The 21,732-nt window shown below is 38.8% G+C and overlaps 1 protein-coding gene across 2 annotated transcripts in view; it reads right to left on the bottom strand.

The window, feature by feature from the left end:
• Positions 1-4,876: 4,876 nt before the first annotated feature.
• The window catches only part of KDM7A (lysine demethylase 7A), a 90,862-nt gene continuing 74,006 nt past the window's right edge, over positions 4,877-21,732 (bottom strand). For both annotated transcript variants that reach the window (XM_033194854.1, XM_033194855.1), the window contains exons 12-20: positions 16,858-17,067; positions 14,826-14,950; positions 13,794-13,948; positions 12,454-12,551; positions 11,813-11,961; positions 11,472-11,680; positions 8,962-9,044; positions 6,448-6,721; positions 4,877-5,848 (exon numbers count right to left, since the gene is read on the bottom strand). In XM_033194854.1, the coding sequence (XP_033050745.1) occupies positions 5,754-5,848; positions 6,448-6,721; positions 8,962-9,044; positions 11,472-11,680; positions 11,813-11,961; positions 12,454-12,551; positions 13,794-13,948; positions 14,826-14,950; positions 16,858-17,067 (1,398 nt within the window). In that variant the 3' untranslated portion in view covers positions 4,877-5,753. The remainder of the gene's footprint in view (positions 5,849-6,447; positions 6,722-8,961; positions 9,045-11,471; positions 11,681-11,812; positions 11,962-12,453; positions 12,552-13,793; positions 13,949-14,825; positions 14,951-16,857; positions 17,068-21,732) is intronic.

The raw sequence follows: 21,732 nt of genomic DNA, 5'->3' as shown, positions 1-21,732 counted from the left end.
AAATTGAGGTTATAGCTTTTGATTCAGTCTAACGTAAACTGTAAGGCCCTTAGTTTGGTTTAGGTTTCTTTTGCAAGATAAAATAACCTTGGGGTTCACTTAGCAAGTTACACCTCAGGTCCCTGACTATAATGTGGAAGTTATACATAGTTTGGTAAAAATAAAAGGTTACTTATGAATCTGAGAAGGAAGAAATGATTCTAGGTAAGGAATTAACTCCTCATTATATTTTACATTTAATGCTGGTAAGTTTTACCAACCAAAATACATCAAAGAAATATGAGAGTATGTCTGGGTTATTTTATGCCTGCAAAGTATTATATTTTCGAGCACTTATGATCATTGTTTTGGTGAAAAATCTTGGAGGAAAACAGCTGACATTTTGAAAAGGAACTGGTCAAAATAAAACTGGTTGGAGACAAGTTTTACCTTTATAATTAAGCTCCATTTATGACTAGTTTCTGAAAGAAAGCGAAGTGAATTCAGAGTGTCACAGGTCTTGCATAGGTAAACTACTTGGAGGTCAAGGGCTACGTGGTAGCCAGGGTTTATTAGTGAAATAGTGCAGAGCAGATAAACTTGGAAGAATCACTGAATATAGTTTCGAAAAGGTTTTAACAACAAAATGTAATGTTATACTTGTTAAGACAAAGTCTTAAGACACTAGAAGGGGCACCAGGATGAGGGGGAGAATCTAAGGATATTGCAAAAGAGTATTATTTTCTCTCAATTAAAATGAGGGAAAAAATACTATAGAAGAAAAAAATCACAGTCAGTCACAACAAGCTAATTGCTTTGGAAATAGACATTTGCTTCCTAATGACCTTAATTTTTAAAATTTATGTTAAGGGTATCAAATATTTGACTTTATAGCATGGAAAAGAGGGAAGGGCTTCTAGGAAGGCTACAATACTAAGATTACATTACGTTCAACAGCAACAGAATGAGACAATTAATTCTTCCCCTTTCTTTCCACCTGGTTTCAAGGAAGCACACAACATCATCCCATAGGGCAAGCCGCAAACCGGGGACTGTATTAGGAAGCAAGGTGTCAGAGGCCCCAGATCCACTGTGTCTCCCCACGCAAACCAATGCCCACTCTGGGTTTCCTGTGTCTCCTTTATTTACCAGCGACACTCTGTCTAGGCTAAAGATCTGAGGCTCAAGCTCCCCAAGACTGCTTTAGAGGAAGGTCTAGGACACCAGGAAAAGACTGGTGAGCTCTAGCTTCTCTCTATACTAATATTTAATGAGAAAAATGAATTTTTGATAATTACGCCTAGCAGTAGCATACTGGATCACATGATTATTCCAATCAACTCTATCTATAGTCTTACTGCTGCAGAAAGCATCTTTTGAAAGAGGCAGAAAGGATCTTGTCTGTTGAAGACGTCTGGTGGAGTCTCCTTTCCTACAGTGGCTTCTCTCTACCAAGCAAGCTGTTGGTACCCAACCCAGAGCAGCTGTCTTTGTGCATTCTCACCCTTCTAACCACTTCGTTCTCCCTACAAGTTCCCTGGGGAGTTGCTAAGTCATTTTAATTCCAGGACTTCCTTCACCTTTATACAGTACCTGACGAGTGTGCAGAATCTGTGGGGATGGTACTTTCCTAATTCTTCAAGAAAAACCTGAAGCCATCTTTCAGTTAAATCATCTTAACGTACTTGAGGATACACATTCTCACTCTCTTATCCAAAAACAACCTCATTTTTCTTCCACTTCAAGCACGAAATCTGATTTTAATCCAGCACCTTGTTGGAGATTCCTCGGATTTTTAAAGTAGCATGCCTCTAGGCATATATTTGATATAAAATAAACACCATGAATAGTATTAGTTTTCCTTTAAAAATATATATAAAGGTGCATTCATTAATTACCAGTTTTAACTTAATGATAAGTTCTCTGTATGTATGAAGTGTTAATAGGTTGTTTTTCTTAGTTGATTATCATAATAAACACTTTAATCCAAATTTACAAATGAGGAAACTAAGAGTCAGAAAGAGTAAGTGACTTATTCAAGGTTACAACACAGCTGATAACTAAGTGGCAGAACTTGGACAAAAGCCCAGGTCTTCTGCTTCCTTGCATGCTATACCAAGTCCCTGTATGACCATATTAATTACCAAGTTGAAGCATTTCTTAAACTGTGAAATTACTTTCACTTCTACAGTGGCATATCTCAGTTGAAACTAAAAAAGTTAGGATTTTTTTTTTTTTTTGAGATGGAGTCTTGCTCTATCGCCCAGGCTAGAGTGCAATGGCACGATCTCGGCTTACTGCAACCTCTGCCTCCCGGGTTCAAGCGATTCTCCTGCCTCAGCCTCCCGAGTAGCTGGGATCACAGGCACCTGCCACCACGCCCAGCTAATTTTTGTATTTTTAGTAGACATGGGGTTTCACCATATTGGCCAGGTTGGTCTCTAACTCCTGACCTTGTGATCCGCCTGCCTCGGCCTCCCAAAGTGTTGGGATTACAGGCATGAGCCACGGCGCCCAGCCCTCAGGATGTTTTTTAATGAACAGGGGTCCTCTTTTGCTCACATTTGCTTAGAAGTGAAAATAATACTACTAATTTCCTGGAGAAGATACTTTCAAGGTATCGAGACCACAACTGCAGCTTTATCTTCTCCCACAGTACTTAGGTAGTGCTGGGCACACAGTAGATGTTTGATAAATACCTGTTGATCCCATATGAATAAATACAGTAGACTATATTGAAAAGGCAATAATTAGGATTATTTAAAAATAGAAAAGTATTCAAGCTAAGTAATTAGTGATAAAGATGGGCTTGTTTCCTCTGAGTTTATGAGTTCAGTCAGAATCTTTAATTCTGTATGCTTAAAAATGAACTGATACTTACGAAGTTCAATGTATTTCTAGGATACTGAACTACTACAAACTGCCAACTTTATATTGTTTACATCATTCATCAATATTGAAAAGCATATTAAGTGACATTGTGAATTATAATCCAGTGGATCCCAGCTGAACAGTCACTTATTTGAAACAATACAGGAAAATTATCATCTATTACTATTATTAAAGTTGCATATGTTAAATCATAATTTTCAATTTTATATATTTGTATTTGCTTACGACTAGCTAAATGCTATCAATGCTGTCTTCCTAAGTTGCTGTGTCTGTATGGTATAAATGAGGTTCTCTATTACTGTTAATTAAGCCCAGGTACTGGCAGCAGTTACCACAAAGTTCAGTCATTTCCATGAGATAAAGGGATGCATCACGGCCAGTAATGTTATAAGAGGCTTGACTAAGAGTCACCGGATCAATGGCTGAATTTTCACCAATTCAGAAAAAGATACATGGATTCTATTCGAGTTCTTCTATTACTTTGCTGAAAGTTTTCTAACCTAGCCACACTTAAGGGGCTAAAACTACTAAAAATGAATCCACAGTACCTTCACTTTAGAATTCCACATACAGGCTACTCAAAATTAGTACTTCTCAGCCTAAGGACACAGTGGATACTGGCCACAATTTTAATTCATAAAAATAAATTAAATTTCATTTTAATTCATAAAAATAAATTTTCATTTTAATTTTTGTGGCTAAAGAAAGAAACTGAAAAACTCAGAGTTGTGAAAAACATAAAGGAAAAAAGAAAACCCAGATCATGATATAACAGGCAAAGGAAATTACAGCTCTTACACCTCTTATTTCTTAACCCAAAATAAAAACATGACTATTGTAACACCAACTCAGGATTTACAGAAAACCAACACATCACAAGAATACACTGTGTGGGAAGGTAGAAGAATCAGTCAAACCCAGATTTTTGACATCCTGAGATGATGACTCTACCCATCTTTCCACTGGTTTTGGCATAGTGTAGACAGGGTTTACACGGGTTGTTTATAGACACTGAGGATTTCCATAAAAATTATTTTTCCTGATACCCAGATAAGATTCAGACTTTGGTCCAGTCACTCTGAACCAAAAAGGCTACTTCATAAACTATTTCATATTTATCCCATGACATTTTGGAATGGGAACACTAAGAAGTATTTCTCTTTGAAAATACACATTTGAATGCAACCATCAAAGATGATGGTACAGACTTTTTTCTTCTTAGCAGTTCAAGTGATACTTAATAGAGAAGGGTAAGTCCTGCTATCTTGCTGAGTAAAAAAAGACAAATCCACAATACGGCCGTACTTCTTCTCCATAAAAATAAATTTTATCTATTTGTCTATATTTTCTTTGTAGGAATTTGTAAAATGCTCTATTGTCAGACTTGGGAACATTTCTGCCTCACCCCCAGAAATCACTTATTTTTATACCATGGAGGGAAAAAAGGGAAAAGAGAAGCTACTAAAAGCAACTGAAAACTGGCATTTAGTAAAAATCATACATAAAGGAAATAAATGGTTACCTTAAGTTTAACCAGATACTTAACCTCAATACGCACTGGTCAGGTTAGGATAGATGGAAGAAACTGCCAAAAGCACCTATTTTACTCCAAATCCATATCTTAAGTAATTCTTTGAAAATTAAGAAATAAAAAAAGTAAATACACACAAAAGAGCTATTCCAACATGCTTGCTTCTATACAACTTAATGTAGTATTAATCCTATTATATTACGGCTTATTATGCAGATTTGAATATCCTAAGTCAAATAACATTTTCCAACAAATCAGGTATGGAGAATAAAAGCATCATAAGATATAACCTCCGCAGCAGGTGTCAGTCCTGTTGTCCAACACCAGCAGTACGAAGAAGGCCTGTTGTCGTTACAAATGTATTTGGAAAAACTATAAACATGACAATTTAACCAAACTTATAATACTTTTCCCACAAATAGGAAAAAGGTATTAAAGCTGTTCTCTTTGGGACCCAGATATCATCAGCAGAAATGAAAATGCAAAAGCCTATTTTTTTAATATTGAGAAGAAAATCACAATGTCAAACGAAATGAGAAATGAGGGATCTTTTATGGAATTTTTACACATTGGCTAAGAAAGTATTTCCCTGCAAAGAGAAGAGTCTCACTGGGTCATCACAAAATGATAGGGAGTGCAGAGGGAAGGTGGGATATAAGGTAATCAACCTGGATAACAGTATGCACCTTGGATGTTAGCAAAAGCGAAGCTAATAGCTTATAAAAAACACATGAAATATATAAAATAAAATGATTTTCATATACATCTTAATTTAAAATAATTAATGCATCAAATCCCTGTTTAAGACTTTAACCTGAATATCAAATTTAAGAGTCCAGACTAGTTACTGTTACCGTGGCTCTTCCCCACATGTAACACACACACTATCAAAAATAATTTAAAAACCTTCACATTCTTACATCTAAATTAGTGAGATATTTCTCCAGAAATCTTCCAAATAAATAGCTTTAAAAAAAGAATTTAAAAGCTGTTAACTTTTAAAAAAAATCTGTTAAATAAATTATTGATAATTCTTTACCCTACCACTGAAAATACATCAAGACACTACCAACAACAAAATAAAATTCAAGCCCTGACAAGAGACCCTTTCCAGTTCGAGGTCTCTTTTTAAGGTTCTACCCTCCTTCCTCCTCTCCCCCACCAGGTCCAAAATGGTTATTGCTGAGTGGGTGTGGCACAGTGAAAATGCAGCATCAGGTTCATTCTGTTCTTCGGGCAGTGTTCTTACTATACACACAAACTGCTCCAGGCAAGGGGACAGGGGAAGCTCCAGGCTCCTGCCCCCCTAGACTGGCCTCCAAAGGGAAGAAAGGCTGCAACAGCAGCTCTGTCACACAAAGAAACGAGCATGGCCATTTCTGTTCAACTTAAGGATCTTCCCAAGACGTTGCTTGGCTGTTGCCATTCCTTTTTTTGGACGTTTACCTATAAAACACCAAAAGAAGTGTCAGTAACAATGAAAAGCACACTTCAGAGAGCACCTGGAAGACTATGGGGGGAGCTTTCTTTATGAGAAGTAAGCCCTTAGGTGTTCTGCATGGACAAAGTTGTACTTCTAGACTTCCGCTGTTTAAAACCCTTCCACCTCATCACACTAGGCCCTCACGAGACTCCCGAGGCCTTCCCACAGTCTGGTCTACCTGCTCTTCAGCCTGGGTTCTTCCCTATCCTGCATTACACTATGCTTAGGCAACAAAACAGACTACCACTTCACAAATACCCCACATCCTGCTTCTCCCCTTTATGCCCTGCCTCAGGCTTGATCCTCTGCCTTCAAAGCTGTCTATTTTGTTACTTTCCCCAATTCAGCCTAATCCCTGAGCATCTGATTTTAGGATCTGTCTTTTGCTCCTCAGAGCTGATTTGGGGATCCTTTTTCTTTGTTCCTGTAGTAGCCTGAGTATACTGCCATCACGATGCGTGAGATGTTGAACAACTTGAGTGTAGAGACTACACGTCAACTGCCACGATGACCATCACATACAGTCAGAAATATACTTCCTCTATACATGTGTGAAAGTTACCTTTTGTTGCTTGGTTGCTGATAGGTGGTGGATTTGATGCCAGTCTCTTGGTAGGGTGAAGGGGCACGGAGAAGGAAGTTTCACCAACTGGCCTTTCTGGGCTTAGACTGCCATTACTTAGCTGGCATGTTCCCGAAGTCAGGTTTGAATTCTGCATATACTTTCCATTCTGAAGGCTTGAGCCGCTGCTGTCCACATAATTCCTACTTTGTACCCTCTGACTAATTTCTGATGAACCTTCCTTTTTGATGCATTTCTGGCTTCTACTTAGATCCTGAAGGAGGAGGAAGGAAATGAGGCTGAATTTTTAGGGTTTAAATGAGGTATTTAAGCTCTCTATGCATTGGCAAAGTCAAGTAACAGAAGAAACAAACTACTGAATTCTGATTTTCTTAACATCTATTAGCCACAGAATGACCACTCCCGCATCATGTCGTCTCAGTAGCTCTGAAGGACTTGGGTCTTGAAGGTGCATTGTAAGTTAAGAAGGCAAAAGAGAGAGTGAGAGAAAACAATGTAAACAGGCAACATGCCCTACTTGCTACTCCGCTCAGTGAGCACATGCCACACAGGGACCCTGAGCTGGGGGAACGGTTCTCCCACTTCCTTGACACGTCACAGCTCCCTTGGACCTCTCATGTGCCATGTTCTTTTCTAGAATCTATCTTTTGTCAGGTTCATCTCCACTGTATTATTTTGCTAGGAAATCCTTAGATCCAGAGTCCCAAGCTTGGTGTTTTCCTTTTACTACAACCACTCTTTCAGTCTCTTAAGACTATTGAGTAAACTTCCAGGGGGCAAAAAAACGCTACTGATTGGTGAGTCTTGAAATTAACTGAGAGGGTCATAATTAGCATTAAAAAGAGAAAGGAACAGACTAGATGTGAACAGAGTACACTACAGTGTGAATGTTTCATGAAACAAGTTTTCATTATGCTAATCATCCATCCTCTATGTTTTCATCTATTTTCAAAAACAATTATAAAAAGAACAGCCAGATTTAAATAATAGCTTACATTATGTAATGAATCCTACAGTGCTAATAAGTGATAAACTTTATCACCAGCTACAGTGAGGCACTATAAAATCATATTCTGAAAAGTATAATGAGATTTCTTATGACCTTTGACTCTGGAATGTATACTTCTATTCCTTTAAAAAAAAACAAAACTTGCCTCTTTTTCTTATAAAAGTAATTGCTTAAATATTTTAAAAATATAGATAAGCCAAATTAAAAAAAATTAATAAAAACCACCCATAATGCCACTATTCAGAGATTAATGATGTTCCATATTTAGGGGCAGAGTCTTTTCTGTCTATATATACAGATATCTCCTCCTGCAGGGATTTTAGTCCATTCCTCCAGTCAACCCAGGGCTCTGGAAGATGGCAAAACCCAGGAGGCCCTTTTCACTTCCGCTGAGGTCTTTCAGTGCTATGTGAAAGCTTTATTCACAAGAGATTTCCCCTTCACTTCTTAAACAGTCGACTCAAGTTCCCGTCTCCTCTTCCCTCCTTCCCTTCTCACCCACAAATGTTTCTTCACTTAAAGGAGAACTAGAGGCAATATTTCTGCCTTTGCTGATTTACTTTCTTTCTTACGTGTGCTTAGGGTAGAGAGGTTTGGGGCCCCACAATGCCACATGAGAACTTCGATTCTTTCTTTAGTTGCCGTTTTCCAACGTTTGCAGCAAAAGGTTGTATCACTTTCCTTGTTTGGTGCTGCTGGTAAAGTTTTAGTTTTTTCAAAACTGCTACTTTGGGCTCATTTTGTTTGGCATAAGCATTAATATTCTGGGATCCTAAAACATCCAGGTTTTTTTTTTTTTTTTAAATTATTATTATACTTTAAGTTCTAGGGTACATGTGCATAACGTGCAGGTTTGTTACATATGTATACTTGTGCCATGTTGGTGTGCTGCACCCATCAACTCGTCATTTACATCAGGTACAACTCCCAATGCAATCCCTCCCCCCTCCCCAGGTTTTTCTCTTATAGCAACGGTTCTTCATCTGGAATCAATGAATGGTGTGGGGCAAGAGGGGGTGGTAGTAGCACAAATGGTGAGTAATGTAAGCAAAAGTTGTGTTTATCATGAATGTTTTTGCCAGAAAGATAATCTGTAACTTTCATCAAATGCGCAAAGAAATTTGGTATCCAAAACTGTTCAAGAAACAGATCAGAGATTAAAAGGATATGATATTCTTCTTTTCCTTGAATATTTCAATCTAACCGGATATAACCTACAGGGCAAAGTTGGCAGCCAGTGGTTTAACGGCTCCCTTGAATAAATTATTCTTTTCCAGATGGCATTCTATCCATGAGCCTTATGTTAGTCATCATTTTGGCATCTCTCAAAATGGACAATTGTTCAAATGTGCATTTAACTGTAATTTTTTGGCTGCCTAGATCTAGCAGTTGATAGCTGGTTGCTACAGTTTTAAAAAAGAAAGCAAAAACTACGTTAATGACCATTTAAAATCTCCTTTTAACGTTTCAAACTTTGACTATACCTGAGGATTAAATCTGGAAGTATCAAACTGTTTAATCCAGGAGGAAGTCCTCAAGTCTGGATCTTCAGTCTTGACATGGTATCCTAAAAAGAAGTTTTAGTTTAATTAACTTTGCACAAACTCGATACGAAATGACAAAATTAACCTAATGTTTAAAAATAAAAGCAGGCTGGGTGCGGTGGCTCATGCCTGTAATCCCAATACTTTGGGAGGCCGAGGCAGGTGAATCACTTGAGGTCAGGAGTTCAAGACCAGCCTGGCCAACATGGTGAAATCCCGTCTCTACTAAAAATACAAAATTTAGTTGGGTTTGGTGGCAGATGACTGTAATCTCAGCTACTTGGGAGGCTGAGGCACAAGAATCACTTGAACTCGGGAGGCAGAGGTTGCAGTGAGCTGAAATCATGCCACTGCATTCCAGCCTAGGCAACAGAGTGAGATTCCATCTTGGGGGTGAAAAAAAAAAAAGCAAATTTATGTTGACATTTTACTTAAAAACACATTAACTCTTGAGATACTTATTTGCATGCCTTTACCTTCACTATATGTCTTTCCCTCTCAAAAACAAAAAGTCACCCGCTCATAACCTATTATGTTAATTCTTTTGATTCTCTCAAAGACTGTCTTCATTTATTCATTCATTCGCTAGACAAGTGAAGCAGTGACATGGAGAAGGAACAAATAAATCTGTAATTGTTCGTGATCAATTAGTTATAAACACCACCACACTCAGACCAGCCTCAAAGACCGTCTTTATATAATGGGTTTTGGGCTACATGCTGGAAGATCTACAATCAAATTTTTTTTTTGAGACAGAGTTTCGCTCTTGTTGCCCGGGCTGGAGTGCAATGGTGCGATCTCGGCTCACTGCAACCTCCACCTCCCAGGTTCAAGCAATTCTCCTGCCTCAGCCTCCCAAGTAGCTGGGATTACAGGCATGTGCCACCACGCCCAGCTAATTCTTGTATGTTTAGTAGAGATGGGGTTTCTCCATGTTGGTCAGGCTGGTCTTGAACTTCCAACCTCAGGTGATCCGCCCGTCTCAGCCTCCCAAAGTGCTGGGATTACAGGCATGAACCACTGCGCCCAGTGATATAAAATCAAATTCTATGGCCACCTATTGTATATGTAAAACCAATGCAATAATTCTCTCTAAAAATGGTACATTTTTCCACGTAGAATAAAGGCAGGTATTTGCCTGAATTTTGCAGTATTTCCATGAAAGTGTTCAAAGGACTAAAGGAAGACAAAATGGTGCAGTAGAAAAACAGACAAACCCAAATCTGAAATTGAGTTATTCCATTACCAACGCAACTTTAGGCAACTTATTTATCCTCTCCAAACTTCAATTTCCTCTTATACAATAAGCAAAGACTTTGAGATCAGATGGTCCTAGCTTCAAATTCCAATACCACTGAATAATAGCTATGCGAAGTACGGACAAGTTAAGTTAAATTAGTTTTATTAAGTCTTATTTCCTTTACCAGTAAAATGGGAGTAATTTTACCTACAAGTATTGTTTTAAGAATTAAGTGAAATAACCAGGCATGGTGGCTCACACCTGTAATCTCAGCACTTTGGAAAGCAGAGGCAGCAGGATCACCTGAGCTCAGGAGTTGGAGACCAGTCTGGGCAACATAGTTGAGACCTCGTCTCTACAAAATATCAAAAAATTAGCCAGGTGTGGTGACATATATCTGTAGTTCCAGCTACTTGGAAGGCTGAGACAGGAAGATTGCTTGAGCCCTGGAGGTTGAGGTTACAGTGAGCCATATTTGTGCCACTGCATTCCAGCCTGGGCAACAGAGTGAGACAGTCTCAAAAAAAAATTTAAATAAATAAATAAATAAAAATTATTTCAGTGAAATGGATGTCAGGCTCCTCAGGTACATAATTGATAATTGATAATTATGTAGGATCAAACACAATTATTATATAGGCATTCAATTTTAATATAGTACTATCTTCTCCCCAGTTGTCCTCAGGCTTTTTGGGACACAAACATTTTCTCTAAAGGCACAAAGAAGAAAACACTATGTGGCATGCCTAACACTGCCACTGAGTCCATTCTCTTTTCCTAATACTTTCTTTTCAAGTAGGAGAAAGAATAGCCTCAATCAGAAGGAAACAGTTCAAAACTTGTTTTTCCTCTCATAAAAGGAAAAAGGGCTGATTGTTCAAGCTTAGTTGACCATTTAAGGCACCAAAACACTCCTTCCACTCTGATCAACCTGTCTGTAAAAGGGAAATACTACTAACTGGCTTGCAGTAACAATGGAAGAATGATGCTAGTGAACACAATTGTCAATCCCAGGTAATTTACATTTTGAGGTCTTCTGCTTCCATCTTACATGATATGTCAGCATTGTGCTTTTTTTTTGGTCAACCTTCTTCACACATTTCCAACTAAAGATGCTTATTCATAATCTCTAACCTAAATGAGGATTATTGAGCCATTAAGTTGGGCACCATATGTGACTTTTTAGAGACGGATATTTTATGTTTCTTACCACATTCCACTGGTTTATGATAGCGATACAACTGCCTAACCTCAGGGTTACTGCTATGGCAGCTGCTGGGATCCTGGAGAGAGTTTCTTTCACCACTGCAGCCTGTGCTTTGTATTTGCCTTTGTAAACAAGTGGAATAGTGCAACCCTGCCATAGACAGCATGCCCTGAATAGCTTCTTCCTCTGTGCTCGTCGAGGTAGGACATTCCCTAAAGAGGAGATGACACAAAAACGGAGTCTATTTTTTCTGATGACATTTTTGGTAAAATGTAAAACTAAAAAAAATTTTCATAGTATTTATCTTACAATATAATAAGACTTACTACTATCAGCAAGCCTACCTTTTAATTGGAATTTCACTTCTAGATGGCTTCTGGCTCTTTCGAAGGAAGTTCCTCATCCCATTAGATTCCTCCTTAAAGTTGGATGTTATTTCTTGTTTCTTCTCATCACCTGAACTTTCAGACTCTTCAGTGGTAAAGTTATTTTTCTGAGATAATAATTACACGAAACAAAGCTACATAAGAAATTGACCAAGTCTGTATACATTAGTCCAAAAAGATTTTATGCATCTAGGGAAAGTCAGAATCTTAATTATCATGGAATTATTTCTGTATTTCACATGGAAAAAAATGATAATCTCTATTAACTAGTTGAACATACTACCTTAAAAAAATACACAGTACAGGCTTCCTTTAAGGTAAAATAAAATGTAATCCATGAGAAATATGAAACAAGAATAGTATAAGCAAAGGAATCTCTCCCTCTACCCTTTCCAAAATCAGACAAAAGCTCTATGTCTCAAATGTGAATGGTCACATGATGGCGTGTGTGTACACTGACCACCACAGAAGACCCTGGGCTACATAAGTCAGAGAGACAAGCTTTGAGAAAAGCTGTCATTTGCCTTCCTTCCAGGAGAAGTTACGTGATGCTCATCTTTCCATCAAATAACGTACAAGCCACGGGGTCTCAGGCGTACCAGTGCAGTGCACTCGGGTCCGGAGTCTTCTGACTCAGAAATATCAGAATATCCTGATGATCTACTCCTGAGTTCTGATTTCACACGTGTAAAAAACCCTGAAAAAGAATGAAAATTTGAGAGAAAAAGAGAAAGTCATTTGACTACGATGAACAAGGTGACAAAGTGATATCTAAAGTCCACCCAGCTTGTGATGTCTCTCAATCTCTTGCTCTACCTTCCTTTTTCACTTTTATTTTCTTTATTTCTTTCTCCCCTTAAGGTCTTTCTCCATAATTGGCCAAGATACAGACTGAAGTATATTCTCAAATATTGAGTGTGGTATTTCCATAATTATATATTCCTTATTTGGATAGATTGACTGTTTTATATTTCTTTCCAGAAGAAAAATGTTGAAACTAAAATTAGCTACTAGATGCATTTCACACTTCTCCTTTTGCATTAGTTGTATCATTAGAAAACAAAAAGATAACTTTCCCAAACATAAAAAGCATTCACGTAGATAGTGAATTCAACATGCTTATAAACTGGGCTTTCTCTTTCATGAGGCACGGACATAGAGCAATGGTTCGATGGATTCCTGTTGATTAGCACCTGGCATGTGTGCAAAGGCAGAGTCACCAACTACAGCAGTGCCAATTTTACTCAAATTAGCAGGAATTGGGGTGTTCAACATGGATTAAATGTTAGTTATCTGAAACATTTATTTGTCAAGTACCAAAATATTTATTTGAACTACTTTTTAAAATAGAAAGGAATACAGAGATCCTGAAATATGTTGAGAAATTAAAGCTTAATTCAAAGAAGAAAGACCTTAAGGAGAAGGAGTGTTACTATTTTGCCATACTGATGATAACCAATTAAATAACCCAGTAAAGACCTTCTTGTCAACAAGTAATCAATTAAAACCATAATACATGGATTACTAACAGCTTCAGATTAGCTAATCCTATATACTTCCTAATTCTGAAAACCATATACATGGTACCTGAACTTATATATAAAATTAAACTAGAAACTTTTATTTTAGGGAGTAGAGGCCTATAACATGCATTAGCTTTCAAGTGACTCTTTAAAAACTGACTAGAGGAGTGCATCTCTAACCCACATACATCCCCCTCACTGAGAACACCATGCCTGGCCACTACACCTCTCTGTGCATTCACGTTCAGCACTTCTCTGATGGGTGAACTACTCAGACATACTTCAGATTTTTCAAGACAGTTTTAGGGACACAAAACTTTTCTGCTATTATAAACTTAAGAACTTCAAAATTAGCAAGTTACTTTACATATTATATTAGTAATGAAAAGATCTTTAAAATAACCATTAAAACATACTGTTCAGTGGTTTTTGAGATTCTTCATTTTCTATTCCCTCTATTCTTGAACGCTCTTCTATCTTCCCTTTTGCCTTTTTTGTCCTTCTTTTATCCTCTTCATTTTCACTATCTGCTGTATAAAGACTTTGATCTGCAAACGGCTGTCTTTCATCTCTGTATCAAGAAGGAAAAATAATCAAGTTAGAATATAGTGCAAGACTCTGTAGCCAAACAGTATTTATTCCCCCTCCCTTAATTTACAAAGAGGAGAGAATGGAGACACTATCCCCATATTTCAATCAACTGTGCAATAGTATGTACTAGGGATCTGAGGTTTGTTTTTTGTTTGTTTGTTTTTGTTTTTTGAGACAGGGTCTTGCTCTGTTGCCCTGGCTGCAGTGTAGTGGCACAATCATAGCTCACTGTAACTTTGAACTCCTGGGCTCAAGCGATCCTCTCACCTCAGTTTTTCAAGTAGCCAGGACTACAGGCACGGCCACCACACCCAGCTAACTTAGTTTTAGTTTTTTGTAGAGATGGAGTCTCGCTAAGTTGCCCAGGCTAGTTTCAAACTCCTAGCCGCAGAGATCTTCCCACCTCAGACTCCCAAATCAACTTGGGATTACGGGTGTGAGCCACTGAGCTCACTACAGATTAAACAGGCATCCCCAACCCCTGGGCCATAGACTGGTACCAGTCCATGGCCTGTCAGGAACTGGGTCGCACAGCAGGAGGTTAGTTAGTGGGCCAGTGAGCATTACCACCTGAGTTCTGTCTCCTGTCAGATCAGTGGCAGCATTAGATTGTCACAGGAGCGTGAACCATATTGTGAACTATACATGTCCAAGGGTTACACACTCCTTATGAGAATTTAATGCCTAATGATCTGAGGTGGAACAGTTTAATCCCAAAACCATTCCCTGGCTGAGAAAAAATTGTCTTCCACAAAACCAGTCCCTGGTGCCAAAAGGGTTGAGGACCACTGGGTTAAATGAACAAAGGAAATCCAATGAAAATTAATCTATTTGATACTCTGATTTACTTTACATACTTGATTATTCTTCCATTTGTCAGCAGTAATCGTAGATCATTATCTTTCGCTCTCCATTCAGGTACCGTGGAAGATGGTTGGAGATGTTTGTTGAATTTTCCATTCAGTTTAGAGCTCAAGATGTCCTGAAGGTATAAAAGCAGAACTTACTTACCATCCACCCTCAGGTAGCCCTGCTTGACTGAAGGAATACAGTATACCACCACCTCCCCCATGGTTCTGCATCTCAAAGACACAGGCAGCCACCTGGGCTTGGGGATATGCAGCAGTATGGCACTCCAGAGTTCCTAAAGCCAAAGCAAGAGTATGGCTCATCTTTCTGGAGGGCCATTAACTATGAAATGCATTCTAGAAAGTAAAACATAAAATACGCATAAAGTGAATTCAAAGAAATGTCTTTTTTGTGTGTGTGTGTGTGTGAGATGGAGTCTCGCTCTGTCGCCCGGGCTGGAGTGCAGTGGCCGGATCTCAGCTCACTGCAAGCTCCGCCTCCCAGGTTTACACCATTCTCCTGGTTCAGCCTCCCGAGTAGCTGGGACTACAGGCGCCTGCCACCTCACCCGGCTAGTTTTTTGTATTTTTTAGTAGAGACGGGGTTTCACCGTGTTAGCCAGGATGGTCTCAATCTGCTGACCTCGTGATCCGCCCGTCTCGGCCTCCCAAAGTGTTGGGATTACAGGCTTGAGCCACCGCGTCCGGCCCAGAAATGTCATTCTTACAGAAAGCTGAAAAACTGGAGAAGTGCTGCCTCAGAGTATTTTAGCTCTCTTCCCCTTGCTTCTTCCTGCTAAAGTGCTAGCTACTGGGCCTTTCCATTCACCCAATCCTTCATCTAATACCGAGTCAGCAACTTACAGATTACCACACTGCTACCACTACGAACAAGGGTCACCATGCGACATAAAGGTAGTAGCTGGTTTTTAATGTATAAAAAAGACTTCCTTTTCATAGTGATTTTCCCCTTAATAATAAATAGAACCTTTCATAAGCTTAATCTTCTCTGATGATTACAGTTTAGAACAACATAATCTTAAAACAATATAATTACATACAATTTAAAATATTTAAGAAAGTTTTATATATATGGGTTTTTTTGTTTTTTTTAAAGCCAGGATCTAGCTATGTTGGCCTTAAACTCCTTGGCTTAAATGATCCTCCTGACTTAGTCTCCTAAGCAGCTGGGACTACAGGCCCACACCACAGCACCTGGTTCTTCGATCTTATTCATTTAAAATGGTTGCTTATCCCCTACTTGGGATGTAAAAGTATGGATGATGCAGAGCTCACTACAAAGTCACTACCATGTTCTGCAAAGGCGCTACACTGATCTCATTACTGCCTTCCACTTTCCCCTTTGTCCAGTAGGCCAGCACTTCACAAAGTTTAAGAGTTTCGTCTGACAGTCTCTCAGTCTAACAGTCCTCCAGGCTGACTGCTGGCTCAAGCAGACGCTTTCTGCATTTGCTCTTCCCTCTGCCTGTAATGTGATTCCTCCAACCACCAAGTAACCATTTGACTTCTTCCTATTTGTTATTCAGCTGTCGGTTCAAACCCGAGAGACTCTCTGACCACCTTAGCTAAAGCAGCCAGCTTTACCTCATCCCTCTTTATTCTGTTGTTCTATTGTTTTGGGTTTTTAAAATAACACTTATCATCTGAAATTATATTATTTTAGTATATGTCTCTGTCTCCCCATCCTTCCAGCTTGAACTAGGATTGAAGCTTCATGAGGGGCAGGGACTTAAGTTTTGCTCACAATGTTCTCCAGAGCCTAGAAGAGGAAGTGGTACTTGCTAATAAAGACTCAATAAACGTATCAGCAATCAAATGAGGTCTATTCATTCCAATTCTACACTAAAACCTAGAAAGATTTAGCACCGCTCCCTGTCACAGGCATAACTACTGGTTGATCCCTACAATGCTGCAGCCAAGATTAGATATCAACAATAGTCAGACTATTCTCTTATTAAGCCTTTAAAGACTTTAAGGAACAGCCAAGTTTCTTTTTGTTGTCATGAAACATGATACTTGCCTCTTCCCATGGACACATCTCTAATCTTTTGAGGACCTCCCTTGTGTGGAGCTCTAGGATGTCTAGGTTAGAAGGAGTTCGGACATTATGATCTCGAAGTTTCCTCATCTTTCTTCGGGAATGGTATGGGGAAGTTGCTTCATTTGAGGATCGTGAAACTGGACACACAGTAGGAATTCCCTGAGATTTAAATGGTTTGCCATTCTCCTCCTTTAAGAATTAAAATCAGAGTATTTTTATGAGAAGGCTACTACATACATACATGACTAACTAGTCATCCATAAAAATATTTTAGAAAACAAAAACAATTCAGTTTAACCATATAAACACAAAAAAGACTAAACCCTAAGATTCAAACAGCTTTGCTGAGACCTTTATATCCCTTCTCTCTCCAACATAATATACTGTGAACATACTTGATTTTTTTTTTTTTTTTTTTTGGAGTCAGGGTCTCGCTCTTGTCACCCAGGCTGCAGTGTGTGCAGTGTAGTGGTGCAATCTTGTCTCACTGCAATCTCTGCCTCCTGGGCTCAAGCAATCCTCCTACCTTAGCCTCCCACGTAGCTGGGACTATAGGCGCACGCCACTGCACCAGGCTAATGTTTTAGAGACAGGGATTTGCCATGTTGCCCAGGCTGGTCTTGAACTCCAGAGCTCAGGGGATCCACCTGCTTCAGCCTCCCAAAGTGCTGGGATTACAGGTGTTAAATTAGCCACTGAAGTGGGCCTTGATTTTCAATATCTTATTAAAGGCTGTGTTGCATTCTACTGTATGGATATAGCTTAATTTTCTGACCTAATACTTACTGGTAGCCATTTAGGCTATTGTTCTTTCCAACAACGAATATTCTTTTCACGTACATATTTGAATAAATTAATTACTTTTTAAAACAAAATGATACATCTATGTAGTTTTAAAAATTATTCTATAAGCATATCATGAAAAATAGCAGTCTCCTCTTCCTCATCCCTGACTCTCATTCTCCAGAGGCAACCATTTCTTGTTTCTGTCAGGTTTGTCAAAGATCAGATGGTTGTAGACGTGTGGTATTAATTCTGAGGGCTTTGTTCTGTTCCATTAGTCTACATCTCTGTTTTGGTAAAAAAGTACCATGCTGTTTTGGTTACTGTAGCCTTGTAGTATAGTTTGAAGTCAGGTAGCATGATGCCTCCAGCTTTGTTCTTTTGGCTTAGGAATGTCTTGGCAATGTGGGTTCTTTTTTGGTTCCATATGAACTTTAAAGTAGTTTTTTCCAAATCTGTGAAGAAAGTCATGGTAGCTTGAAGGGGATAGCACTGAATCTATAAATTACCTTGGGCAGTATGGACATTTTCATGATATTGATTCTTCCTATCCATGAGCATGGAATGTTCTTCCATTTGTTTGTGTTGTCTTTTATTTCGTTGAGCAGTGGTTTGCAGTTCTCCTTGAAGAGGTCCTTCATATCCCTTGTAAGTTGGATTCCTAGGTACTTTATTCTATTTGAAGCAACTGTGAATGGGAGTTCACTCGTGATTTGGCTCTCTGTTTGTCTGTTATTGGTGCATAAGAATGCTTGTGATTTTTGCACATTGATTTTGTATCCTGAGACTTTGCTGAAGTTGCTTATCAGCTTAAGGAGATTTTGGGCTGAGACCCTGGGGTTTTCTAAATCATGTCATCTGCAAACAGGGACACATTTGACTTCCTCTTTTCCTAACTGAATACCCTTTATTTCTTTCTCCTGCCTGATTGCCCTGACCAGAACTTCCAATACTATGTCGAATAGGAGTGGTGAGAGAGGGCATCCCTGTCTTGTGCCATTTTCAAAGGGAATGCTTCCAGTTTTTGCACATTCAGTATGATATTGGCTGTGGGTCTGTCATAAATAGCTATTATTTTGAGATACGTTCCATCAATACCGAATTTATTGAGAGTTTTTAGCATGAAGGGCTGTTGAATTTTGTGAAAGGCCTTTTCTGCATCTATTGAGATAGTCATGTGGTTTTTGTCTTTGGTTCTGTTTATATGATGGATTACGTTTACTGATTTGCGTATGGTGGACAGCCTTGCATCCCAGGGAGGAAGCCAACTTGATCATGTTGGATAAGCTTTTTGATGTGCTGTTGGGTTCAGTTTGCCAGTATTTTATTGAGGATTTTTGCATCCATGTTCATCAGGGATATTGGTCAAAAATTTTTTTTTTGTTGTGTCTCTGCCAGGCTTTGGTATCAGGATAATACTGGCCTCATAAAATTACTTAGGGAGGATTCCCTCTTTTTCTATTGATTGGAATATTTTCAGAAGGAATGGTACCAGCTCCTCTTTGTACCTCTGGTAGAATTTGGCTGTGAATCCATCTGGTCCTGGACTTTTTTTGGTTGTTAAGCTATTAATTATTGCCTCAATTTCAGAGCCTGTTATTGGTCTATTCAGGGATTCAATTTCTTCCTGGTTTAGTCTTGGGAGGGTGTATGCGTCCAGGAATTTATCCATTTCTTCTAGATTTTCTAGTTTATTTGTGTAGAGGTGTTTATAGTATTCTATGATGGTAGTTTGTATTTCCGTGGGATTGGTGGTGATATCCCCTTTATCATTTTTTATTGCCTCTCCGCTTTTCTTCTTTACTAGTCTTGCTAGTGGTCTATGAATTTTGTTGATCTTTTCAAACAACCAGTTCCTGGATTCATTGATTCTTTGAAGGGTTTTTTTGCGTCTCTATCTCCTTCAGTTCTGCTCTGATCTTAGTTATTTCTTGCCTTCTGCTAGCTTTTGAATTTGTTTGCTTTTGCTTCTCTAGTTCTTTTAATTGTGATGTTAGGGTATCAATTTTAGATCTTTCCTGCTTTCTCTTGTGGCCATTTAGTGCTATAAATTTCCCTCTACACACTGCTTTAAATGTGTCCCAGAGATTCTGGTATGTTATGTCTTTGTTCTCATTGGTTTCAAAGAACATCTTTATTTCTGCCTTCATTTCATTATGTACCCAGTAGTCATTCAGGAGCAGGTTGTTCAGTTTCCATGTAGTTGTGTGGTTTTGAGTGAGTTTCTTAATTCTGAGTTCTAATCTCATTGCACTGTGGTCTGAGAGACAGTTTGTTATAGTTTCTGTTCTTTTACATTTGCCGAGGAGTGCTTTACTTCCAACTATGTGGTCAATTTTGGAGTAAGTGTGATGTGGTGCTGAGAAGAATGTACATTCTGTTGATTTGGGATGGAGAGTTCTGTAGATGTCTATTAGGTCTGCTGGGTGCAGAGCTGAGTTCAAGTCCTGGATATCTTTTTTTTAACTTTCTGTCTCGTTGATCTGTCTAATGTTGACTAGTGGTGTGTTAAAGTCTCCTATTGTTATTGTGTGGGAGTTGAAGTCTTTTTGTAGGTCTCTAAGGACTTGCTTTATGAATCTGGGTGCTCCTGTATTGGGTGCATATATATTTAGGATACTTAATTCTTCTTGTTGAATTTATCCCTTTACCATTATATAATGGCCTTCTTTGTCTCTTTTGATCTTTGTTGGTTCAAAGTCTGTTTTATCAGAGACTAGAACTGCAACCCCTGCTTTTGTTTTCCATTTGCTTGACAGATCTTCCCCCATCCCTTTATTTTGAGCCTATGTGTGTCTCTGCACGTGAGATGGGTCTCCTGAATACAGCACACTGATGGGTCTTGACTCTTTATCCAATTTGCCAGTTTGTGTCTTTTAATTAGAACATTTAGCCCATTTACATTTAAGGTTAATATTGTTATGTGTGAATTTGGTCCGGTCATTATGATGTTAGTTGGTTATTTTGCTTGTTAGTTGGTGCAGTTTCTTCCTAGCATCGATGGTCTTTACAATTTGGCATGTTTTTGCAGTGGCTGGTACCGGTTGTTCTTTTCCATGTTTAGTGCTTCCTTCAGGAGCTCTTGTAAGGCAGGCCTGGTGGTGACAAAATCTCTCAGCATTTGCTTGTCTGTAAAGGATTTTATTTCTCCTTCACTTATGAAGTCTAGTTTGGCTGGATATGAAATTCTGGGTTGAAAATCCTTTTCTTTAAGAATGTTGAATATTGGCCCCCACTCTCTTCTGGCTTGGAGAGTTTCTGCCAAGAGAACCGCTGTTAGTCTGATCGGCTTCCCTTTGTGGGTAACCCGACCTTTCTCTCTGGCTGCCCTTAACATTTTTTCCTTCATTTCAACTTTGGAGAATCTGACAATTATGGGTCTTGCAGTTGCTCTTCTCGAAGAGTATCTTTGTGGTGTTCTCTGTATTTCCTGAATTTGAATGTTGGCCTGCTTTGCTAGGCTGGGGAAGTTCTCCTGGATAATATCCTGAAGAGTGTTTTCCAACTTGGTTCCATTCTCCCCATCACTTTCAGGTACACCAATCAGACGTAGATTTGCCCTTTTCACATAGTCCCACATTTCTTGGAGGCTTTGTTTGTTCCTTTTTACTCTTTTTTCTCTAAACTTCTCTTCTCACTTCATTTCATTCATCTGATCTTCAATCACTGATACCCTTTCTTCCAGTTGATCGATTCAGCTCCTGAAACTTGTGCATGCGTCACACAGTTGTCGGGCCATGGTTTTCAGCTCCATCAGGTCATTTAATGTCTTCTCTATGCTGGTTATTCTAGTTAGCTATTCATCTAATCTTTTTTCAAGGTTTTTAGCGTCTTTGTGATGGGTTCGAACATCCTCCTTTAGCTTGGAGAAGTTTGTTATTACTGATCTTCTGAGGCCTACTTCTGTCAACTCGTCAAAAGTCATTCTTTGTCCAGTTTTGTTCCATTGCTGGCAAGGAGCTGCATTCCTTTGGAGGTGAAGAGGCACTCTGCTTTTTGGAATTTTCAGCTTTTCTACTCTGTTTTCTCCCCATCTTTGTGGTTTTATCTACCTTTGGTCTTTCATGATGG

The sequence above is a fragment of the Trachypithecus francoisi genome, unplaced genomic scaffold (assembly GCF_009764315.1).
Source record: "Trachypithecus francoisi isolate TF-2019V2 unplaced genomic scaffold, Tfra_2.0 Lachesis_group4, whole genome shotgun sequence".
NCBI lineage: Eukaryota > Metazoa > Chordata > Mammalia > Primates > Cercopithecidae > Trachypithecus > Trachypithecus francoisi.
Note: the sequence above shows the minus strand (reverse complement) of the source record. Positions and strands in the feature narration are given on the sequence as shown.